The sequence below is a fragment of the Homalodisca vitripennis genome, chromosome X, assembly GCF_021130785.1.
Source record: "Homalodisca vitripennis isolate AUS2020 chromosome X, UT_GWSS_2.1, whole genome shotgun sequence".
Lineage (NCBI taxonomy): Eukaryota > Metazoa > Arthropoda > Insecta > Hemiptera > Cicadellidae > Homalodisca > Homalodisca vitripennis.
This window is the reverse complement of record NC_060215.1, coordinates 13,986,990-14,009,151: the sequence shown is the minus strand read 5'-3', so window position 1 is coordinate 14,009,151 and position 22,162 is coordinate 13,986,990. Positions and strand designations below refer to the sequence as shown.

General features: G+C 35.7%; 1 protein-coding gene across 1 annotated transcript in view; it reads right to left on the bottom strand.

Moving 5' to 3' along the window:
* The window catches only part of LOC124368708 (metal cation symporter ZIP14-like), a 63,202-nt gene extending 48,499 nt beyond the window's left edge, over positions 1-14,703 (bottom strand). The window contains exon 1 of the mRNA XM_046826010.1: positions 14,327-14,703. Within this exon, the coding sequence (XP_046681966.1) occupies positions 14,327-14,497 (171 nt within the window). The 5' untranslated portion in view covers positions 14,498-14,703. The remainder of the gene's footprint in view (positions 1-14,326) is intronic.
* Between the last annotated feature and the right edge of the window lie 7,459 nt (positions 14,704-22,162).

The window sequence follows — 22,162 nt, the reverse complement described above, 5'->3', positions numbered from 1 at the left end:
AACTTAGAAAGTGTTCTTACTAAAATAATGACCGACATTATCTTCTTTTTTGTACCCAAAAACAACCATATTTGCTCCTTTCACAAAATATTTTGTTTATTTTCTGTAAATTTCACATACCAAGATTTGTTTGTCATATCATATAGCTATTTCATTTAGTTTTCTAAAGGTAAATGTCATTTTTATTTTGAAATTAGACTTTTTCAAGAAATATTATTTACAGTTTGAAATTATGTCGACAGTTGTTTAGAAATCAGATGCAGATACATGATTTAAGTTATTTGTTCAATTAATCATTTTCAGCTGTTAGCAGCACTGATTAATAATATTGATGATTCTAGTTGAAATATATTGCTTGTTAACATAAATATAAAAAACCGAATTCGCATATTGTACTCTACTCTAATTTTCAACAATTTTATTTTGTGGGCAAGAAACATCACTATACTAATTTTACATTGCAATACACAAAATAATATCAATTTTTATATATGTAATTGTTACATAAATACCAATGCCCTATATCAGTGTTACTTTCTAAAAATAAAAAATTTTGACAAGCCATTTGATAAGTGTGAAAATTTATTTTATTTCACATTAGATCTGTATAAACTTAAAACAGGCTATAAAAATTTAATCATCTTTCTTTTGCATTATTTGTAGCTTATATAACTCCTTACTAAACGATAAACAACACAAGTCAGAAAATCTGTATGTGACAGATATTACACTTTTACTTTGTATAAATGAATATTTAATTCATTACTTTTATTTCTTACGTTCTAAGACCAGAAATGTATTTCTGGGTACAACAAGTGCACGAAGTAAATGTAGGTAGGTACATAACAAGTGCACCTAATTCTTTTGGCTATAATATATGGCAATATAAGATAAGAAAAGGTTATTTTGTTATGTAATGGATGTTCCACAATTCTGAATTCAAGTCTGAGGCTACCTCACAGTTAACAAAAATCCTGTCACCCAAAGTGAAATCTTGAAACATTATAATTGTTATACAGGGTGTTTGAAAAGTATGGGTACGGCTTAATATTTTAAAAACCATAGGAGATAACATCTATAAACTTTGCACAGTGTCACATGGCTATGTAAACTATTTTCCCTTGCTATTACCATGACATGCCAACCATGGGGGGACGGCCCACAGAGGAAAACATGGAAATCTTAAATTGAAGCATGGGTCGAGTGATACCTCATTTGAAAGAGCTCACTTAGTAGAGTTGAATTCCGCAAACCGCATCTCAAAAGGTTTATCCAATCAGAAATGGCGGCTTGTTTTAGGTACACATTGTGAAGTACATTATGCGCTGCCATTTCTGACTGGATCGTCGTATTCTGATGCGGTAGGCGGCGTTTCACTCTACTAACCAATGTGTTTTCACTGACTTTTTTTTAATTAGCAAATTATGTCATAAATTTATAACACAATAAATAAAACACAATAATACCGATGTTTTTTAGTTTTATTTATTGTGTTATAAATTTATGACATAATTTTCTAATTAAAAAAAGTCAGTGAAAACACATTGGTTAGTAGAGTGAAACGCCGCCTACCGCATCAGAATACGACTATCCAGTCAGAAATGCCAGCGCATAATGTACTTCACAATGTGTACCTAAAACAAGCCGCCATTTCTGATTGGATAAACCTTTTGAGATGCGGTTTGCGGAATTCAACTCTACTAAGTGAGCTCTTTCAAATGAGGTATCACTCGACCCATGCTTCAATTTAAGATTTCCATGTTTTCCTCTGTGGGCCGTCCCCCCATGGTTGGCATGTCATGGTAATAGCAAGGGAAAATAGTTTACATAGCCATACGACACTGTGCAAAGTTTATAGATGTTATCTCCTATGGTTTTTAAAATATTAAGCCGTACCCATACTTTTCAAACACCCTGTATATGATGAACAGTGTTATTTTAAACCATTAACCTAAATTGATAATACCAATCTCTGTAAAACATGACTCAATGTGCAACAGATGCTACAAATTGTTCCTTTTTTCTTACAACGATTACAAATATTATATTGTAATGTCAAATCACTTACAACCTACACTTACTCTCATGGTTAACGTGAACTTTCAAAATGAAATAAAAGCAAACATCTACCCATCTTTTAAAGATATATAAAATGTATTAAATTTGGTCTTAAATTGTTTCTACAGTGTACAAGAATTTTTTGAATTTTGTGCGAGCACTTTACCCAACCCACCCTGACCCTTTCCAAGGGCAGTTTGACCTGCAGAAACCCAGTTTGGGCCAACTCCTGCGGAATTAGAAGTACGAAGTAGCACGAAGTATACGTATAAAAGAGTATCAGATTGCATGACTTACCTTACTTATTGGTATTCAAATGTCATAATTGAAAACACAAATACAACTATAATAATTATTTATTTAAAAATTAATATTTACAAGTAATTATAACAGATGCAGAGGACCGTTCAAGATGGAGGAGCTTTGTTGGTGCGGCTAAATATCACCTCCGATATAAATGGCCCTGGGAGTAAGAGTAAGAGTAAGTAAGTAATTATAACAATTAACAGTTAAAATAATGACTATCTGTATCTTACTAATAGATCACATTAAAACTTTTCTAATAGTATTTTATTTTTTCTTTGTTTGAAGGTTATTTTTGACGATGGAAGGATTGTGAAGGAAACAGGATTTTTCCGGACATTTGCCATCGTTCAGTGAAACAAGAAAACAGTAACACTACGTTTCGAGATCTGCAATCTGATCTCTTCTTCAGGTAAAGAACTAACCTAATACATAACTACAAAAACTAGGTTAAAATAAACAAATCTTACTAAAGCGTTGTGGCACGCCTAAGTCAGGAATCACAACCTACATGTTGTTAGTCAACTTCACTAACACTAAAGACATGCACTTAATACAAAACTATACAAAACACTAATCATTAAAACTAAACTACGGAATACAGGTCACAATACGTCTTCACTCGTCTACTACTAACCACCTACGACTGACCAGAGGGACTAGCCAATGGCATTCGTGACGGCTGGCTAAAACAAGATGGCGGAAATACAAGGGAAGGGGAACAGGAATGGGCCCTTTCGTTATTATTGGTTCATGCGAGATGAACTTCTTAAAACCATATTGTGACTCCGCATTGGTTTATTACAAATATCCGATCCGTTTGATACTTTTGGTTTTCTCTTTAGTTCATTTTTTAGAATTGGTAACCAAAGCGGCCTAATCTCGACTGATGGTTGACTGATTGGTTGGTCTGCCAATTTAATATATGTTGCCTCAATTAATTTCCTTTTGAAGAAATGTGGTTCCCGATGTATTATGTGGGCTTCATCCCAATTCATATGATGGTCTTCGGACCAACAATGGTGTGCAATTTTTGACTTTTCTGTGAAACCCTTTCTCGTGTTTTCTATGTGTTCTTTTATCCTTACGTTTAGTGGTCTTTTTGTCTCGCCTATGTATTCTCTATTGCAGCTACATTTTATACTGTAAACACAGTTTTTGGAATCCTGTGTGTGCCATTTTTTGGTTTTGTTTTTACGAGAGTTTGTCTAAGAGTGTTGTGTGTTTTAAACGCGGTTCTAATGTTGTACTTTCTACCTACTCTTCTAATTTTCTCCGATAATCCCGGCACATAAGGGATTGACATAAACGCAAATTTATCACAATTCTGTTTTTCTGACTCAGGAATGATTCTTCTGGTTCGTTTGCACTTATTAATTACTAATTGAGGGTATCCATTGCTTCTGAGATCCGATTCAATTTTCTTAAATTCTTCTTTTAGTCCATCTTTATCTGAGCACAAGCTCTTTGCTCTATCAAACAACGAGTAGGCTACTCCTTCTTTGACAGATTTTTGATGGTTGGATTGATAATTTAAATATTTTCCTGTGTGTGTTATCTTTCGAAAAACAGTTGTCTTAAGGACATCCCTATCTCTTAATACACACACATCCAAAAAGGGAAGCTTGTTTTGGACTTCCACTTCCATTGTGAGGCGGATGGAAGGAGAAATACTATTAATGTGATTCAAAAAATTATTTAATTCAATGTCTCCATGAGAGAAAATAACAAAGGTATCATCCACATACCTCCACCAAATCTTCGGTTTGAACTGAGCTGAAGCCAAAGCTTTTCGCTCGAATTCCTCCATAAAGATATTTTATTTTTTGGATAAAGTATTCTTAGTTGTTACAAACTCTAGTATGTATATAATTTCTTTTGCTTTGGAATTTTCCTTTCATTTTTAGGGTTGTAGACTTTAACCTAATTAGTCCCTTTTTTATGAGTCTGCCAGCTTAACTTCACTATCAAAAAACTTCAAATCTTCAGACTTTATTTCTTCAGAAAACGTTTGTTGTTGTTTTATCTACTTAAAATTAATCATTTAGTCACTAACTTTCAGATTTTCATAAACAAATAACTGATTTTTTGAGTTGAAGGAAAATAACATTCAAACTATTGAAACAACCTTCTGCAGTGTTTTTCGTGTTAAATTTTCCTACCACTTTATCCCAAGTAAATTCACAAGTATATTTTCAATGTATATTTTTCTTCTCCTGCCACACTTTTACTCTCTACTTCTCACATCAAGTTTCTTCTCTTTTTCTTTTACTATGCTTCTTCTGACATCATTTCCTTGGCTTTTCTCTGGTTTCCTTTATTTATTTTCCTGTCATATTATAGACACATTTTTCACTTTGTTTTGCCTTTTTTCTGATAACTATACTTTTCCATTCTATTTTTAAATGTTGGCAACATTTCAAACGTATAACTGTTCATAATCTGTAACAATATCATGTTAAATATCAAATAAAGCACAGGCTATTCAGAAGAGAATTGGATGCTCTATAATAGCCTGACACTTGTACTTAGGCTGCTATTTAAGAAGCTTAACCTAGAATTTCATACAAAGCAAAATATATGTGACTTATATTTCATATAATTCAATGCTAAAATACAATATAAAAACTACTGTTCTAAATTTAATAAATGTTATCACCAAATTTGGTATGGGAATACAAGATACTTTACCATAATTCTTTACTGTACACACAAGGTTTATTTATTGCCTTGTCTGTTTTGTACTGAAAAATACTTATCACATCACATTTGCTACTAGAAGTTGCATTAATAGTGACTGGTTAGCCTACCAGTTTATGGCTCTGCAACGTTCGGTAGCCAAAGTGTTACACTAGAGCCAAAGTGTTACACTAGAAGTGGTAGGCTGATTTTTGCCCTTATGCAGAGGTTCACTAAATTGTTCACAAATTGCACATAATATGCTGAAACCCTACATTGCTTCATATTTTTATGATCCATATATTCTAGCAGGCCAATTTAAAAGCAAATATTCCATGTCAGCATTATTTCAGATAAAAACTGTTTTTGAAGTCGCCATTGAGTGGAATTTCTCTGCACCAAGCCGTGGTAAAGGTGCTGTCAATGGCCCTGATGGTACGGTAAAGGTGCTGTCAATGGCCCTGATGGTACGATAAAGGTGCTGTCAATTGCTCTGATGGTACGGTAAAGCGCCATGTCTGGACAGCAGTAAACGGGAACATGAAAGTTCATATTGAAACAACCAAAGACTCACAACCATATAAGTAATAAAGTAAAGGGATTAAGAGGTTTTCTTCTTACTCCAGGACAATGAAACTTTTCTTCAAACCTATTGACAAAACATTCTTTCAATCCAAAATATTCAGTTGAACCATCATTGTAGACTCTACGATTCTAATGATCTCCTCGCTGCAAGAACTTCAACCTCACTGATGACCAAAGTACAAGTTTTTCAAGTAACTGAGGAAGACACAAGAGATATTTCAGCTCATAAAACAAGACTTTGATATAAAGACGTCTACTTAGACACAGACTCCACCAGTGAAGAAGAGGTTCTTTCATCAGAGAAGATTTGGTCTGCTTGCAGTATTAAAACACCATTAGATGTGCACTCTGGTATATTTGTTCTTTTAGAAGTTCCTCATGAACATGTGAAAGGAAAAAAATCTAAAGTAGGGAAAATGTACCGCTTGTATGCCAAGGCAATGTGGAATATGCCAACTATGTATTTGTTATGTTTTTAAATCTCAAAGTTCCAATAGATTTTTCATAGCTGATGATGCTTCAATCACATTTTAGGTGAATTACCAAATTCGTTATTAAAGCCAAAGGGCCTATTCACAATTTTATACGAATTCATAAGGAGGGACATTTATGCACTTGAGAAATAGTAATTATCATTTACTAATCTCAGATATCAATAGCATACCAGTAGTGGTATTGATGGCTTACATTTAAGCCATGCTACTAATAGAAAGAAGTGATGCAGATATAATGTTTAGCTGATGTTTATACAAAAAGGTATCATAAGATGTTAACATGTAACTTTTTAATCATAGATGTGAAAGCTATCCAAGTAATTAAGTTTTGCTCAGTTAGTATTAACATTATAACATTTAGTTTAGAGTGTTAGTGATGGATAATAATGAGTAATATATTAGCAATGATGTATAGTTAATTTTGACACTAATTAATTAATTAGGTTTAGTTAATTTTGTACAGTTCATTGATGTTGTATAAACAATGAATGATTTCAACTCCGTAAAATCCATTACCCTTCACTGTAACACCCGTTACTTTTTATATTCTCCTAAATATATTAAATAAGTCTTAAATGTAGTAAATTACTAATTTGTAAATATTACCATCACCTTGATGGTTATTACCTGAAATACTAAATACAGTAGAGCGTCGATTATCCAAAACAATTGTAGCAAGGGGGTTTTTGGATAATCGATTTTTCGGATAAGCGAATATCACTATAAAAACCGTCTGGTTTTTTGTTGAGGGTAGGGGAATGGGTGAGACAGCAAAAAGAAATGCATTTTAAAACTAGAATACACAATAGCAACATTTAATATCACACGAAAGTATAAAATATTATGTGAAGGTAACACATAAAGTAGGGATTACACAAACAGTAAAAACAATTTCGGCTCAGTGACTTAGATATCGTACAAACAGTAAAAAATGTACTTAAAATAAGATAAAATAGGAACAGTAAAAAATCAACCCAAAATTAGATACATATGATAAAACAGTACAAAATTAACCTAAAATAAAAAGTTTAACGTGTTTGCTTAAGCTTTGACATCCGTTTTTTTTTGCCGCTGTCTCGTAGGCGTTTTAAAGACAACAACTGCACAGCATCACATTCATCTTGCTGTTCCAACCATGTAATACCAGTCTCAAAGCACTGAAAGGCTGGTACCAAGGCTTCTTCATTGGTCGGACCTTTTTCAACCGAGACGTTATCGTCTTCATCAATGTCATCTTTAGGATCTTGTACCTGCGCTAATATGTCATCATGTCAACAGTTCATAGCCAGGATTATCCGCATCACACTCTAGCCACTCATTACTGTTTTCTTGGTCAATTTCTTCAAATCCTGAAGACTCTTTCAACAGCTCAACCACTTCTGAAACAAAAGTGTCATTTCTTGGTTCTTTCAGTTGTAGGCCTAGTTTCAGAGTTAAATGTTGGGCAAAGCTTGTTCCAGGCTTTTTTTAGGGTAGTCTCTTTGACATTAGCCCACACTTCTGCAGCCATGTAAACAGCATCCTTTAAGTTAATATCTTTGTAGATTTCAAGGATTGTTTTATTTTCTTTTTGGTCGATTAGTACACTACGAAGCAATGGTTTTCTGTAGTAACGCTTGTAGGCCTCAATCACTTCCTGATCCATGGGTAGAAGGATTGAGGTAACATTCGGTGGCAAAAAAATCACCTTAAACTTTCCATCTTCTCTCTCAAGTGAAATGTTTGAGGGATGAGTCGAAGCGTTATCAATTACCAATAGCACATTTCCAGTATCCACAGTTTTCATGTGATGTTTTTTAACCTCTGAGATGAATACAATTTCATACCACTCAATAAATATTTTAGTATCCATCCACAAGTTTTTTGTTTTGTTTTTATAGATAAACAGAAGTTTTTTTATTCCTTTAAAGCATCGTGGATTCATAGATTTTCCAAAGAGCAGCAAAGGTAGCCTATGTGCGACCGTGTTGTTTCCGCATACCATAGCTATTATGCGGGACTTGCTGGCTTTAAATCCAGGTGCTGCCATTTCTTTTTTGGGGAAACAAGGGATTTGGTCAGCATTTTCTTCCAATATAACCCAGTTTTGTCTGCATTGTAGACGTTACTGTCCTTATATCTTATATCCCTCATCTACAAGCAAACACTTAAAAAATTCTCTGAACTTTTCAGCAGCATCAGTGTCAGCTGACAGTTTTTCCCCCTGAATGTCTATCTTTCTAATCCCATGCCTAGATTTAAATCGCTTCAGCCAACCAGAGGAAGCTTTAAAATCGTTACAACCCCCTAATTTGTTGTTCATTTCCAATGCTTTTTCGCAAATCAAAGGACCACTTATAGGTTGGCCTTGGCCTCTTACCTGGAAAAAACACATGTAAACTGCAGTGTCCAAGTCCTGATTTTCTGCTGTTTTCATAGTTTTTCTATGCAAGCTGCCAACTTCACTGTCTTGTAAACACACAAACTTTGTGATAGATTCACTGTTCTTTTTGATGTCAGTTATTGTTGAATTTCCGATGCCAAACTCCCGAGCTAAGCTTGATCCACTTGCGCCTTTTTTTAATCGATAGAATTTTAAGTTTGTCAGATAATCTGAGAAAAACACGTTTACATTTTGCCGACATTGCTGGAAATCACACAGCACAACGAATAATAGCACACAGGTTAAAACAACACTGATTTCAGTGACACAAAGTGAGGTTAGATGGACGTGGAACAGTACTGTACGTAACAGTGGAATGGTGGATTGTGTCGATCACATGCAGCGCTACGGTGCATGCACTCCTGCCGGCCGGTTCCCTTACAGCTGTATGAACTTTTTTTTTATTTTCAACAATACAATCGATTCCATACATGCGAAGGAACAAGTGGTAGGTATACACAATAACACACAACACCATCTAGGATCCGGCGACAATAAGAGCCTTATAACCATAATATACAACCCATCTTAAAATTTCAGCGGGATTTGACTTTCGGCTAACCGACGTTTCAGATGACCAACTTTTGGATAATCGACGCTCTACTGTATATTTATTTTTGGACTTTATAACTTATAGAGCTTTAAAAAAATTTGTACTGACCTCATGCACCATGTCCGGCGGAACACCCATTACTGTTGTAATGTGGTTTTATAAGTAGCATTTAAGTAAAATTTTAAATTTTGAAACTGACAATGTTTATTTTGGTCTATTTTATCACATAAGTGTCTGCATGTAAGACATTTTAGTATGGAATGAATGAATTTTAGTTTTTCTTCTTTTAAATGCCTAGTAAACCAAACATTTTTTTTTTTTGCAAATTCTTAACGTCCAATTACCTGGACTTGGCACTTTATACAAGTTCTTTAAATGTCTGGTTATCCAGATCGTAGTACTGAAAGACTTAAGTGTAACGGATGTTACATCTGAACGCATAAGTTTTATAAGATAATAAAGTATTTTCAAATCTTACCTGTTCATTCATGTTAGCGCTAACATCAATTCATAACATCTTCGTTTAATAACAGGTTCAACAAGATAAGGAGCAGAGCTGCACTGGATAATGAACATTCATACCACTCGGTAATATCAACAACGGCTTTTTAACACTTTTCATGTTTCTTACTACCTAAAGATTGCCTGGCGTCATACTAAAATACGAAAGAAATTTAATTTGACCCAATAATTGCTTATAATTACCACTTGTGTCATTTCAGTCAATACTCTAAGTGCTACGCTCTTTACTCATGATAAATATTAGAAATTCTGAGTCTTGTAACTCTGTAATTATATTAAAATAAACTATACTATTTTAGTATTTGGTTTTGTTCCAGTTTAAAAATAACAGAGATTGCTTTGTACTTTTTAATTGTCAAAGACTGAATTAGACTATTTAAATGTGAAAAATTAATCGTTTTAGGCATAAAATTCCAACACTTGTAATTGTGTTAGTACGTTTGAAGTAAACTATAGCCTACTTCTTTGGTGATCTGTTCTGTTTAAGTTTGATAATAATAAAAATACATTTTATTTCTTAATACACTTGACTGAATTATCTTTCACACCAAAAAGCCGTTACTAAAGGTATTATCATGTTTCTCTTTAACCCATTAACCACTAATCACAGTACCTTCTCGTGGCGGCCGACGCAGTACCAAAACACAGATCATGAGACGGTACAGTGATGACGACATACGTTAATAAATATAACAATAGTATGGGCTCAAATAATAAATTACATATACACACCTCAAAACAGTTAAAGGATCACTTTTATTGCGTCTTGTAAAACAAGTATTAATAACAGAAGAATGTTTGAACTTTGCACACTGATAAAGGAACCTCTCGGTAGCAAATATAGATAATTCTTGTTTATTTCCGACTAATTCAGTAAAAGATAACAGCGATTATTTCGATATCATGTCCAAACAAGAATGAGATAAGGAAAGGTTCAGGCTCAGTTTTGTCACAAGTTGATCTCGTTCAGTCTGGATTAGGCTTCTATAGTTAGCCCTGTGTGTTTTTATTGTTATGGCAGGTGTTAGACGGTGTTTGTCTGAGAGTGATGTCAGTAGAGCTGTTACTTTGATAGAAGTTGGAGTTTCCCAACGAGACGTGGGTAGGCGCTTAGGTGTGAGTCAGTCAGTAATTTCAAGATTATGGAACCGACATCAGGAGCTAGGAACTCTTCGACGACGTCCAGGACAAGGCCGCTCGAGATCCACCACGCACATAGAAGATCGATTTTTACGAGTTAATGCACTTCGTAATCGATTTTTAACTGCTAGAGAACTTCAAAACGACCTAAGCCAGGCGACTGGAAATCGTGTATCGGATCAGACTGTTAGAAATAGACTCCGGGAAGCTGGATTGAGGTCTAGGAGACCTGTCCGAGTGCCGAGATTGACTGCGCGTCATAAGAGAGCCAGATTGCAGTTTGCAAGAGACCATAGGCGTTGGCAGCTGAGACAATGGCGTAAGGTAATGTTCTCAGACGAGTCAAAATTTACAATTTTTGGTAATGACGGCCGCGCTCGAGTGTGTAGAAGAGGAAATGAACGGTTTATTAACTGTTGCCTAGCTCCCAGAGTTCCGTTTAGCGGGGGTTCAGTATTAGTGTGGGGTGGCATAACAATTGACGGTCGTACAGACCTTGTCATAATCTGAAACGGTACTTTGACAGCCCAGCGTTATGTGGACGAGGTGTTAGACGTTCATATTCGTCCGAGAGCAGAGCAAGCAGGTCAAAATTTTTTATTTATGCAAGACAGAGCTCGACCACATGCAGCAAGATTGGTCCGTGAGTACCTGGGCGAACACAACATACCACTGCTGGAGTGACCAGCCTGCAGTCCGGACCTAAACCCGATTGAACAAGTCTGGGACCAACTAGGACGAAGTATCCGGGGCCACCCAACCAACCCAGGACTTTGGATGAGCTGGAAATGGCATTACGAGAAGAATGGGAGCGGTTACTTCAGGATAGCCTCAGACGACTCATCAGAACCATGCCACAGCGTGTTCGTGCGGTTATATCAGCTAGAGGTGGCAATACAAGGTATTGAAAGTGAGATTCAAAAGACCTGTTCATGTCTTATTACATTTGTACTTTAATAAGAGAGTTGTTTTCATTTTAATTTTGCGGTTTTAAACTTTGTTTACTGTTCTAGCCTAAAAAAAATATCATATAAAAAAAATATATACGATGTATTTTACTTTCAACACTGACTTTGAAATTTAAAAAAATATTTATATAATTTCGAACCGTTAACCGAGTACATTCTGTTAAAAAAGTGATCCTTTAATTGTTTTGAGGTGTGTATATTTAAATTAAACTAAAGAACATTTACTATCCATATAAATATGTATAAACCTATAAAAATATGAACGTGATCGGCGTTTTAGTACCACGTTGGCCGTCATGAGACGGTACCATAATGACGACATAAGTTATTAAATATTTGTTTAAACATTAGTATGGGCTCAAATAATAAAGTTTATGTATTAAAAAACTAAACAAAAGAACATATACCGGGTCATTGAAAAAGGTAGCCTTAATTTTGATTCTTTATTATTAAAGGAATAGTTAAGCGATGTGTGCAAACAAACGTCATAATGCAGACAAATTGTTCCGAGTTTTAATTCCGCTACTGAGCTGACCTTGAAGTGAGCTGTGCCCATGCGCTGGCTTTGCGCGCATCGACTGTCGCCATTCCAGTCAGTAGAGGCGTCGCAGTCATGGCGAGTGTGCAGCAAAAAGCTTAGTGTGTTTTGTGGTATGCTGAATTGAAGTCAGTAACTCTTGTGCAATGACATTTCTGCCAAACTAATGGACAAAACCCATCTACTAATAAACCTATTATTCGTTGGTATAGGCAGTTCAAAGACACAGGAAGTGTAGACATAAAGGAATCGCCCGGTCGGCCTAGAACATGTGAAGAAAATCTGGAACCTTTGAGGGAGTCGTGCTTGCGTAGCCCTAAGAAGTCCATAGCTCGACGCAGTTTAGAACTAGGTATACCAAAAACCACGAATCAAAATGTGATTCATAAACGTCTTAAGACTACATGAATACAAAATTCAATTGCAGCATAAAATTAAGCCCGTAGACCGACCTAAACGTATTGAATTTACTCCTGAAATGCTAAATCGCATTAACGATGATCCAAATTATCTTAACGGGACCCACCTTTTTCGATGACCCTGTACTATACGTATAAATATGTATTAACCACAGAAAAGAATGTGAATCAAGGTATAATACTATACCCTTGCGCTTTATGCGTGTTTGCTAGGATTTGTGTAAAGAGTACAGAAATGTCGCATTTTACAAAGAATTTTAAAAAAATGAAAATTATAAGATTAAATGCCGACCTGGCAAATCACGAATTTGACGTTATCAACGTATTCATCCTCCTGAACAAAAAATATATATAGTTTTAGGGGTGCAAATGACAAATAACATGATTTTAGAGGGTATATACATAAATATGTTAAATTATTAATGTTTTAACGTTCTGTTTGTGTACTGTGTCTGGATATCTGTAAATATTATCTGCGGCTGGGACTGATACCGTATCTGTTATCTGAGCGCTCTGAGGCAGAAGTCAGAGATAACGTGTACTGTAGGTTGGATCGAGTGAGTGAGTGACGATCATGGATCAACCATCCAGTAGTTCGACCAATCGTGGTGAATTGGTGTGTCGGAATGTTTTGTCGGGCATGTTAAGAGTTTACGTTTCGACCAAAACAAGATTATTTAGTTTCTGTACATTCTGTAGAACACACTAATGGTAAGTGTTCTCTATTAATGTCCATTTATATAAGGGGTATTCATGATTTATCAAAATGTTTTACACGGTACATAATTGCCTTTCCATTACAATTCAATTTATATTTCTGATCAGCCCCTCTAGAATTTGATATTTTACTGATAGGTACTATCTCGAGGGACGTATTTTCTTTCGTTGACATCAGCGCGGGCTTCGGCAGTACCTTCGGTGCAGCACCGAAGGTACTGCCGAAGCCCGCGCTGATGGCCCGAGGCACTCGTCTCAACTCAATAACAACTAATTATTTTTTGTAGCTCGAAATTTAAGAAAACATTGTTCATTTGGATCAAAATTCTGCTCATTTCAGTATTATTTTTCATTGACGTTTGCAAAGATGGCGCCGCATCCGATGACGTCATCACGAGGTTGAATCATGGTCACAAAAGGTCACGTGATGCCCGATGTGGATGTAGAACATGGAAATATTGCTCCGCGCTTGAACAGTTGTTCCATATTTGCTGTTCTAAAACTCCGTTATTTCTCATTTCCACCCCGTCAAACCTTATATTGGTTTTGTTCTGTAGGACGATTCCAATAAGTTAATAACGCAAAAATCGTATTTTGCCGCTCCAGCCGTTAATGTGACAATTACCAAAAAATTAAGATAGATCGATGAAATAAAATTTTTCACTTAAATAATTGTATCAAGAGTCAACTACTGAATTCGGAAGAAATATACAGTACTGACTTGTGATCTTCAAACCAAAACAATCTTTAAACAAAAACCTATAAAAACTTATTTCCTTTTTACAATACATAATAATAGATTTTAATACTGTTCCTAAGTTAATACTAATTATTGGGTTTCAATCCTTGTTATTTTAGGTTATGTTAGGTTAGTTTTATCGTAAAAACTAAAACTTCATATTAATAAATCACATAAGGAGCTACATACCTGCTTTTTCAAAATCTTTTTATCATCTGAGCACTTGGAAACTCGATCTATGAGAACTTGTAATTGAGAGGAACTAAAATTATAAACATCTGAAGCACAATCCGTCTGAACTTCAGCAAGAGAAACGGAAGAAAATAAAACCGTAAATATCACCAACAATTTGGAAAACATTTTCCGTTTAAAAATGTTTCAATAAATTCTAAAATTGTCATCTAACAACAGACATTTTATTTCATCAAACAAGACAGTAAAACTAGGCAATGTTCAATAGGAACAACACTTCCAAGAATCAACTATCTACACTCGGAACGAGCACTTCGCACCAACGTCTGATCGCCTACCGTCTGACATTTGAAGACGACGACTGACGACCATACCTACAAAACAAATACATCCTTATGCCAATGCCTACATAGTTCGTATGCCACTGCCACTGCCTTCAAAAATCACCTATGTTTATATATAATATAGCTGTAACTTACTCAACTATCGTAAAAAAGTATCAAATAAATCTAATGCAATAAAAATTATTATTGATTTGAAATAGGTTCAATTTAGTATCATAACACACGTCCTCTCCCCGTATATAGGATAACTTGTGTTTTACAATATATTTCAAGATCACCAAGTCAAACACATTTCTTACATACTAATTCAGACCACAGACTAAATCTAAATAGCACAAGTTTAATAACAATACATTAATAAATAAGAAGACATGATATACTAAGAAACATTTTAATTTTATATTTTTAAAGGATTATAGCTTCTAACCTGGTAACTAATATTTCACGTTGGAAATAGAAAGCCCTGTCTAAAACGAATCCCTCTGTCTGCGCTAATAAATTTTGTGTGAAGTGAAATGAAATGAAAAATGTCTTTATTAGAGGCGAAGTTAGGACTATACAGTTCTCTCCACTACTTAACCTCATATATATATATATATATATATAACTAAAAATAAATCTATTTATTTACATTACATATTAAACGAATCAACATAAAAACAAGCATCAATAATTAATGTAACTTTATACATATGTTGTGTGAGGTACATTTGTTATAGATTTAGAAATTGTATCAAGCAGCTTAATACCCATCTAGGTTAGACTTCTTTTTTAAAATGTTATATTATAAGTAGGGTATTAAGCCCCATTTACACTGCCCAAACATCACCGAGCATCGAGCATCGAGCATTCGTGATCGTAGCTCGCCGGTTTTCAACGAGCACGAACGCAAACGAGCCCTCTGTTTACACTGCTCGAGCATTTGTGTCGATCAGTTTCTCGTGAGCGTTTGCAGTGAATATTGATGATGGCAACCCGGACTGTCAAAACTTGCGGTTTCCGCTGCGGCCGTCCTCATCCTGTTACAGGAGGAAACGCGAGGAAGGAAAAGGCGACGCGTGTGGGAGTCTTCATTTTTGAAAAAGAGGAACCACACTATTTTGCTGAGAGATTTGAAAGAAGACCACGGAGGGCTCTTCGAAAAACTTCAGCCGAATGTCGTTAGACGATTTCGCCATCATATTGGGAAGGATAGAAGGGAAAATTGCCAAAACCGACACCAACTTCCGAGAGGGAGTGCGTTCCTGCATCAGTCCGGTTGGCGATAAACTCTTCGATTTTTAGCAAGTGGTGACTCGTACGGTAGCCTCATGTATCTCTTCAGGGTTTCCAAAGCCTACAATTTCTTTACTTGTTCCTGAAGTCTGTCGGGCCATCGTAGAAGCACTACAGGAGTATGTCAAGGTAAGAACAAAAATGTATAATATAATTTTATTTTTGGAAAATATATATATTTGGAATAAGTACATGAAAAACGTTGAACGGAACTATTGAATAAAGTGCAAACGTGTGAATATTTTAACAGAACGAGGAAAAGAATGTTCCTGCTTCTGAGGGTACCCCAGTTCCAGGATCCGAGGCAAATACGGAGGCGAGCGGATCTGCATCATCACTGCTTGATTGATGTGAATGGTCTGTGGTGGGGGGTTGAGGTTCTAGATGGTGGTATGTAGGAAGAGAGGACAGAGGTGAAGTAGAGTCCCCACTGTACTCTGGTGTAGTCTGTTGTGGATGTAGTAAAATAGCCGGAGAAGGTGGGCCAGAATTCGCTGACGAAAACGTAGTAGCAGGGGACGGAGAGGCTGAATAATTCGGCGAAACTGATGAGATAAACCGGCGATTTTGATGAGGAAGTTCGTCATAGCGACCCATGTCGGCTTCGAAAAGAATGTTGTTGACGTGGTGCTGGACAAACGCTTGTGTCCCTCTTGGAGTAAGATTTTAATTTCATCGCAACATGCTCACCATACACATCACAAGCATCACGCCTCACAGCATTATGCAGTATGCCGACCACCTCGTCAACTTGAGACCGTGGAGAGGCCTGGCGTTCTTTTGCGCTTCATTGGAGTAGGCTTTGCAAAACCCAGTGCCGTTTGACTGGAAGCCGATCGTATCTCTTGAGATTGCTGATGAGGGAGGGTTTGAGTAATTTGGGAAGCAGATTCACTTGTATTGTCGTCCTCTTCCTGAATGAGCTCAACCTTAAAAATGAAGAAATGAATTAGCAAATTAACTAAAATACTTGAGGGTTTTATTGCAAACTATTGGTTCCGCTATAAAAATTTAATTGTAGTTATTTAATAGTTGTGTAGGTATATAATTTAATTTTGGACGCTATGGGTGTAAGTAATAAGAAATATTGTTCATTTCAGATGCCCGAAAATGAAGAACAGTGGCTATGCGAATCCAAGAAATTTGAAGAGAAGTGGGACTTCCCCCATGCTGTTGGAGCCATCGACGGAAAGCATGTAGCAATACAATGTCCGCCCAAAAGCGGGAGCGAATACTTCAACTACAAGTCCTTTTTTCAGTTTTGTATTATTTGCGCTTGTCGACGCTGATTATAACTTCATGTTTGTGGACGTTGGATGTCAAGGCAGGATTTCAGATGGTGGAGTTTTCAAAAAATTCTCAGTTGTACGACAATATTGAAAAGGGCAACTTGAAACTTCCCCCACCATCTCCACTGCCGAATTCGAGTATCCCCAGCCCGTACGTCATTTTTGCATTGAGTGACAGTTTGATGAAACCGTACTCTGGTTATCATCCACAAGGGTCCCCAGAAAGAATTTACAATTACCGATTGAGCCGGGCCAGAAGGGTGGTAGAGAATGCTTTTGGCATTTTAGCTTCTGTGTTTCGTGTGCTAAGGAAACCTTTGCTTTTGGAAACTGAGAACGCCCAAGTGGGTTGAATGGCCTGCGTTTACCTCCACAATTTTCTACGTAGAAGTGCAAGTTCGTCACGTCTATATTGCCCAGTGGGTGCTTTTGGATACCGAGGAAAATGGAGAGGTTACACCTGGGTACCTGGAGAAATGAGGTGGCTCCGGCATCCCTTCTTGGTTTGAAAAAAAGTACCCAGGAGATCAAATTCTACTGCTAAAGATATCCGCGAGGCCTTTGCAACATACTTCATGACAAATGGAGCCGTATCATGGCAAAACGATTACGCATGATAGCATTCTGATTGCGCCTAAACCTCAAGTTATCAACACTGAAGATAGCCCTAAGGATAGTTATAGTAAAGTCTTGAAGTCAAGTACAAGAAAATAGGGTTATTTATGGATCTTTGGAATCAAAGGGCAGCGTTCCTTTGAAGACTGTTAAGAGAATGTTCTGGTTATTTCTATCTGGCTTGGTGTGCAGCAAATTCTTTATGTTTGAACCAGAGTAAAACCCAAAATCTTAATGTTTAGTTTAAGAAATGATGTTGACATATATAATATTAAATTTCTTGGTGTTTATGTACAGTCTAATATTAAATGGAATGTTCATATTGAAAATGTTATGTAAAAAGATGGCAAGAGGAATTTTTATGTTGTGTAGGTTAAGATCAATTGTTAATAGAGAAGTGTTAATAGCTGTTTATTATGCCCACATACATAGCCATTTAACCTATGGAATTTTAGTATGGAGTAATGATGGGAATGTAAAAAGGGTACTTGTATTACAAAAAAAGGGCTGTGAGAGTTATATGTCAGGTGGGGAATAGAACTCACTGTAAACCATATTTTAGACAGCTTAAGATGTTAACTGTTTATTCTATTTTTATATTGGAATGTTTGTTGTATGTAAAAACTCATTTAAATTCTGTGCCAACTAATAGTTCTGTACATGGTTATTTCACAAGAAATTGTAATATGCTTAGATTAGATAAGTACAACTATCATTCCACTAAATCAAACTTTTTTAGAAATAGGCAAAAAACTGTATAATTTGTTACCAAAACCATATCCAACAACTTAGCTTAAGACCTTTTAAATTGAAAATTAAATGTTTGTTGTTGGATTTCTGCTGTTACAATATTGAAGAGTTTGTTAGTTTGATAAGTCAGGTAGATAGACTTAGTAATTAGTCAAATAATCATTAAGCCTAAGCATGGACGTTGTGTCGCATTTGTGAAAATGTTTACCACAATAAATTTTCTGATTCTGATTCATTACCTATTTATTGTACTACCTAGGAGGCATATTATACCTGAATCTATTAGGAGGCATTTCAAGCTTAAGTACATAAAAAATGAATCTCTAATAAGCCATGCAGGTAAAAAAGTGTAATTCGTGAGCTTACCTGTGAATCATTCTCCTTTGAAGCGTTTTGTGAAGTACATGAGTTTGATGGTTTCCTTGCACTTGTTCTTATCCTTCAAAAACCCAAGAGGCTTCGTAAGCAAACCATTTGCTCCTGTAGATCTCGTCTGCACCTGATAAAAAATAGGTACATTTAATTATCAATTCGTTGAACCGAAAACATAGGTGTACTATTCAGAGAACAATGCACCGTCTGGCTGCAAATCACAACATCTTATTTCCATTCCACCTTTTATTTTCTATATTATAATAACGATAATAAAGATACTTAACTTTTTATATATTAAGAGATGATCACCTTCTATTTTTATTATTATTTATTGATTTCTTGAAAATTAATATTGTCAATTGATGTATTCAAAGTGTATGAAATTGGTTGAAAGATTTATGAATTTGGTTGAAAAAATTATGAATTTCACCGGAAAAAAGCTATAAATTTGCTAGAAGAAGGCTGACTTACTTTTTCCAGTCACTTTTGAAGTTTCTTCCTTGTTCTTCTCCCTCCTGAAGGAAGCCAACAAGGAGGTTATTTTGCTTTTGACGCGTGTCGTATGTCGTCTTCCAACTGCGTCGCTATAGCTTCCCAAGCGTCATTTTTTTAATTTTGTTGAAGTACAGCTTGTGGTTCGGCTGCCACAGCTCTGGTGCCCCTCATAAAGAGAAACTAAAAGGAGGCACTTTTCATTCTCCCACTCCATGCTGCTTTCACGAAAAATTACTTACTACACAGAAATAAACTAAAGAAGGAATTCCACACTCGAAATGGGAGGACGTGTGAACTCGACAGCCAGTAGGCAAGAACAGAATTCGGTGAACGCTGTTCGAAGAAACCCGAGGCGTTTACACTGAGCGAGCGGCGAACGAGCATCCCTTTGATGATTCGCCGGAAAACCGACATCGGGCGGATCAGGCTCGAGCACGAACGAGCATTCGATTCGACCTTGCTCGGCTCGCCGAAACTGTTTACACTGCCTGAGCCTCGAACGAATGATCGTTCTTCACTCCTGTTTGCGACGAATGCTCGGGCAGTGTAAACGGGGCTTTAGAAAAACATTTTGTGGCGCATACTATGTATAAGATTATAACTACATTTTTGAAAATGTACCAATATTTTATGAACCATTTCCATCAACCCAATAATAAGGCAAGGTAAGAACTTTTTATATAAAGTTTTCAACGGCTTGCTTTGAAACCAGTTTTCAATTCATGTTTTAGCTCTATGCTCTATTGAAATCGAGTGACAAGTCTCAGACACCAATACTATCCTTTAGAATAGACTGAATGTAAACATAGTAAACAATTATAAATGTTTTTATTGAGAGTTTAAAGCTGATCTATTACAATCTTAAATGCAAATCTGTAAATACTTAATTTATTAGTTAAATAATTAGAATAGTCATGTAAATATTGATTCCAAGAAATTTGAGTATCAACTTTTCATAAACAGTGAAAATTTGGTTCCTTACCAATACCAGTTTAGATTTGAAGTCTTTACATAGTTCTTATTATTTTTGGGTTTATTAGAACCCAAAAACACATATATGAGAGAGAAAACTGATTTGTAAAAAAATTGATTAAATTGCTAAATCCCTCCTTTTATTGTGTATGAAGGCATAGAAAGAATTGCATATTATCATCGTGAAAGATGTATCCTCCAAAATAGTATTAAATGTAAAAAAAGTGAACTAAAAACTCTGATCGGTACAGAATTCTACAAGATTCACGAAAGCATATACAATAGGTATGAAAGGTTTCTGAAATAGAAAAGAAAAAGAAAATATGAAAACTTGAACAAATTGGACCCAAACAATATGATTTCCCTAAGGATGGCAAGGTGAATACGGATGCAAATAATAAAAATGTAATCATCCTCTGTTCAAAAATCCTCAATGCAGCGAAAATATCAGTTTCATCTAAGGCTTTAAACTTTTCTGTGGTACAAAAATCTGTATTTCGTAACTGGAAATCGAGTCGGCTTTTGCAAAGTTATCTGAGGAACAGGGTGACCGGCTAAGTTGTAAGACCTGTCCTTTTGCCCGGGAGAATTCCTCCCACAAGCCCAATTTGAGAATATAGGAGAAAAAGTCCAGCCTTGGGAAAGACGACACAGTCAGAACCTTACTAGCCGATAAAGGCAACGCTACTGTTGTACTTAACTCAATAGCGTATAAAGAAAAGATTATGAAAACTTGAAATACTAAAAATATATAGTTTTAAATAAAGACCCAACTCATTAATTTGATGCAACGCAAAGTAGCGGACACCTTAAGAAAACGCCAAGAAAATTTTTCAGATAAATTTCGATTTAAATTAACTCCTTATCATTCAAAAACCCCCCATATGTATGCCTTCCCAAAATCCACAAGCCTAGCATCCCTCTTCGGCCTATCATTAGTTATCGCGATTCACCTTGCAGGGAATCGTCTACAGTCCTTTTGGACATTTTAACGCCATTGGTTGGAAAATCTGACTCTTTTTATAAAAAATTTCAGGGATTTTGTAGAGAAGTCAAAAAGTGAAAGTCTATTCACAAATGTACCAGTTCTAGAAACTCTCGAAATCATTGAATCGCGTCTCAAAGAAGACCAAACATTAAGGGACAGAACTAAACTTCCCGTGCCATCAATTATGGAACTGTTAGAACTATGCACTCAATGCAATTATTTTGATTTGGAGGGTCTAATTTACCGCCAAGATGGAGGGGTGGAAGGGGTTCTCCACTGTCTCCTATTTTTCGCCAATATCTTTATGGAGGAATTTGAGCAAAAGCCTTGGCTTTAGCTCAGTTCAAACCGAAGATTTAGTGAAGGTATGTGGATGCCATTTTTGTTATTTTTCCTCATGGAGACACTAAGTTGAATGAGTTTTTGAATAGTATTTCTCTTTCCATCCGCCTCATAATGGAGGTGGAAGTCCAAAACAAGCTTCCCTTTTTATATGTGTGTATTAAGTAATAGGAATGTTCTTAAGACTACTGTTTTTTTTTTTTTTTTTTTTTTTTTTTTTTTTTTTTTTTTTTTTTGAGTAAACACACACAGGAAAATATTTAAATTGTCAATCAAACCATCAAATTACTGTCAAAGAAATACTAGTCTACTCGGTATTTGATACAGCAAAAAACATATACTCAAATAAAGATGGATTAAAAGAGGAATTTAAGAAAGTTGAATCGGA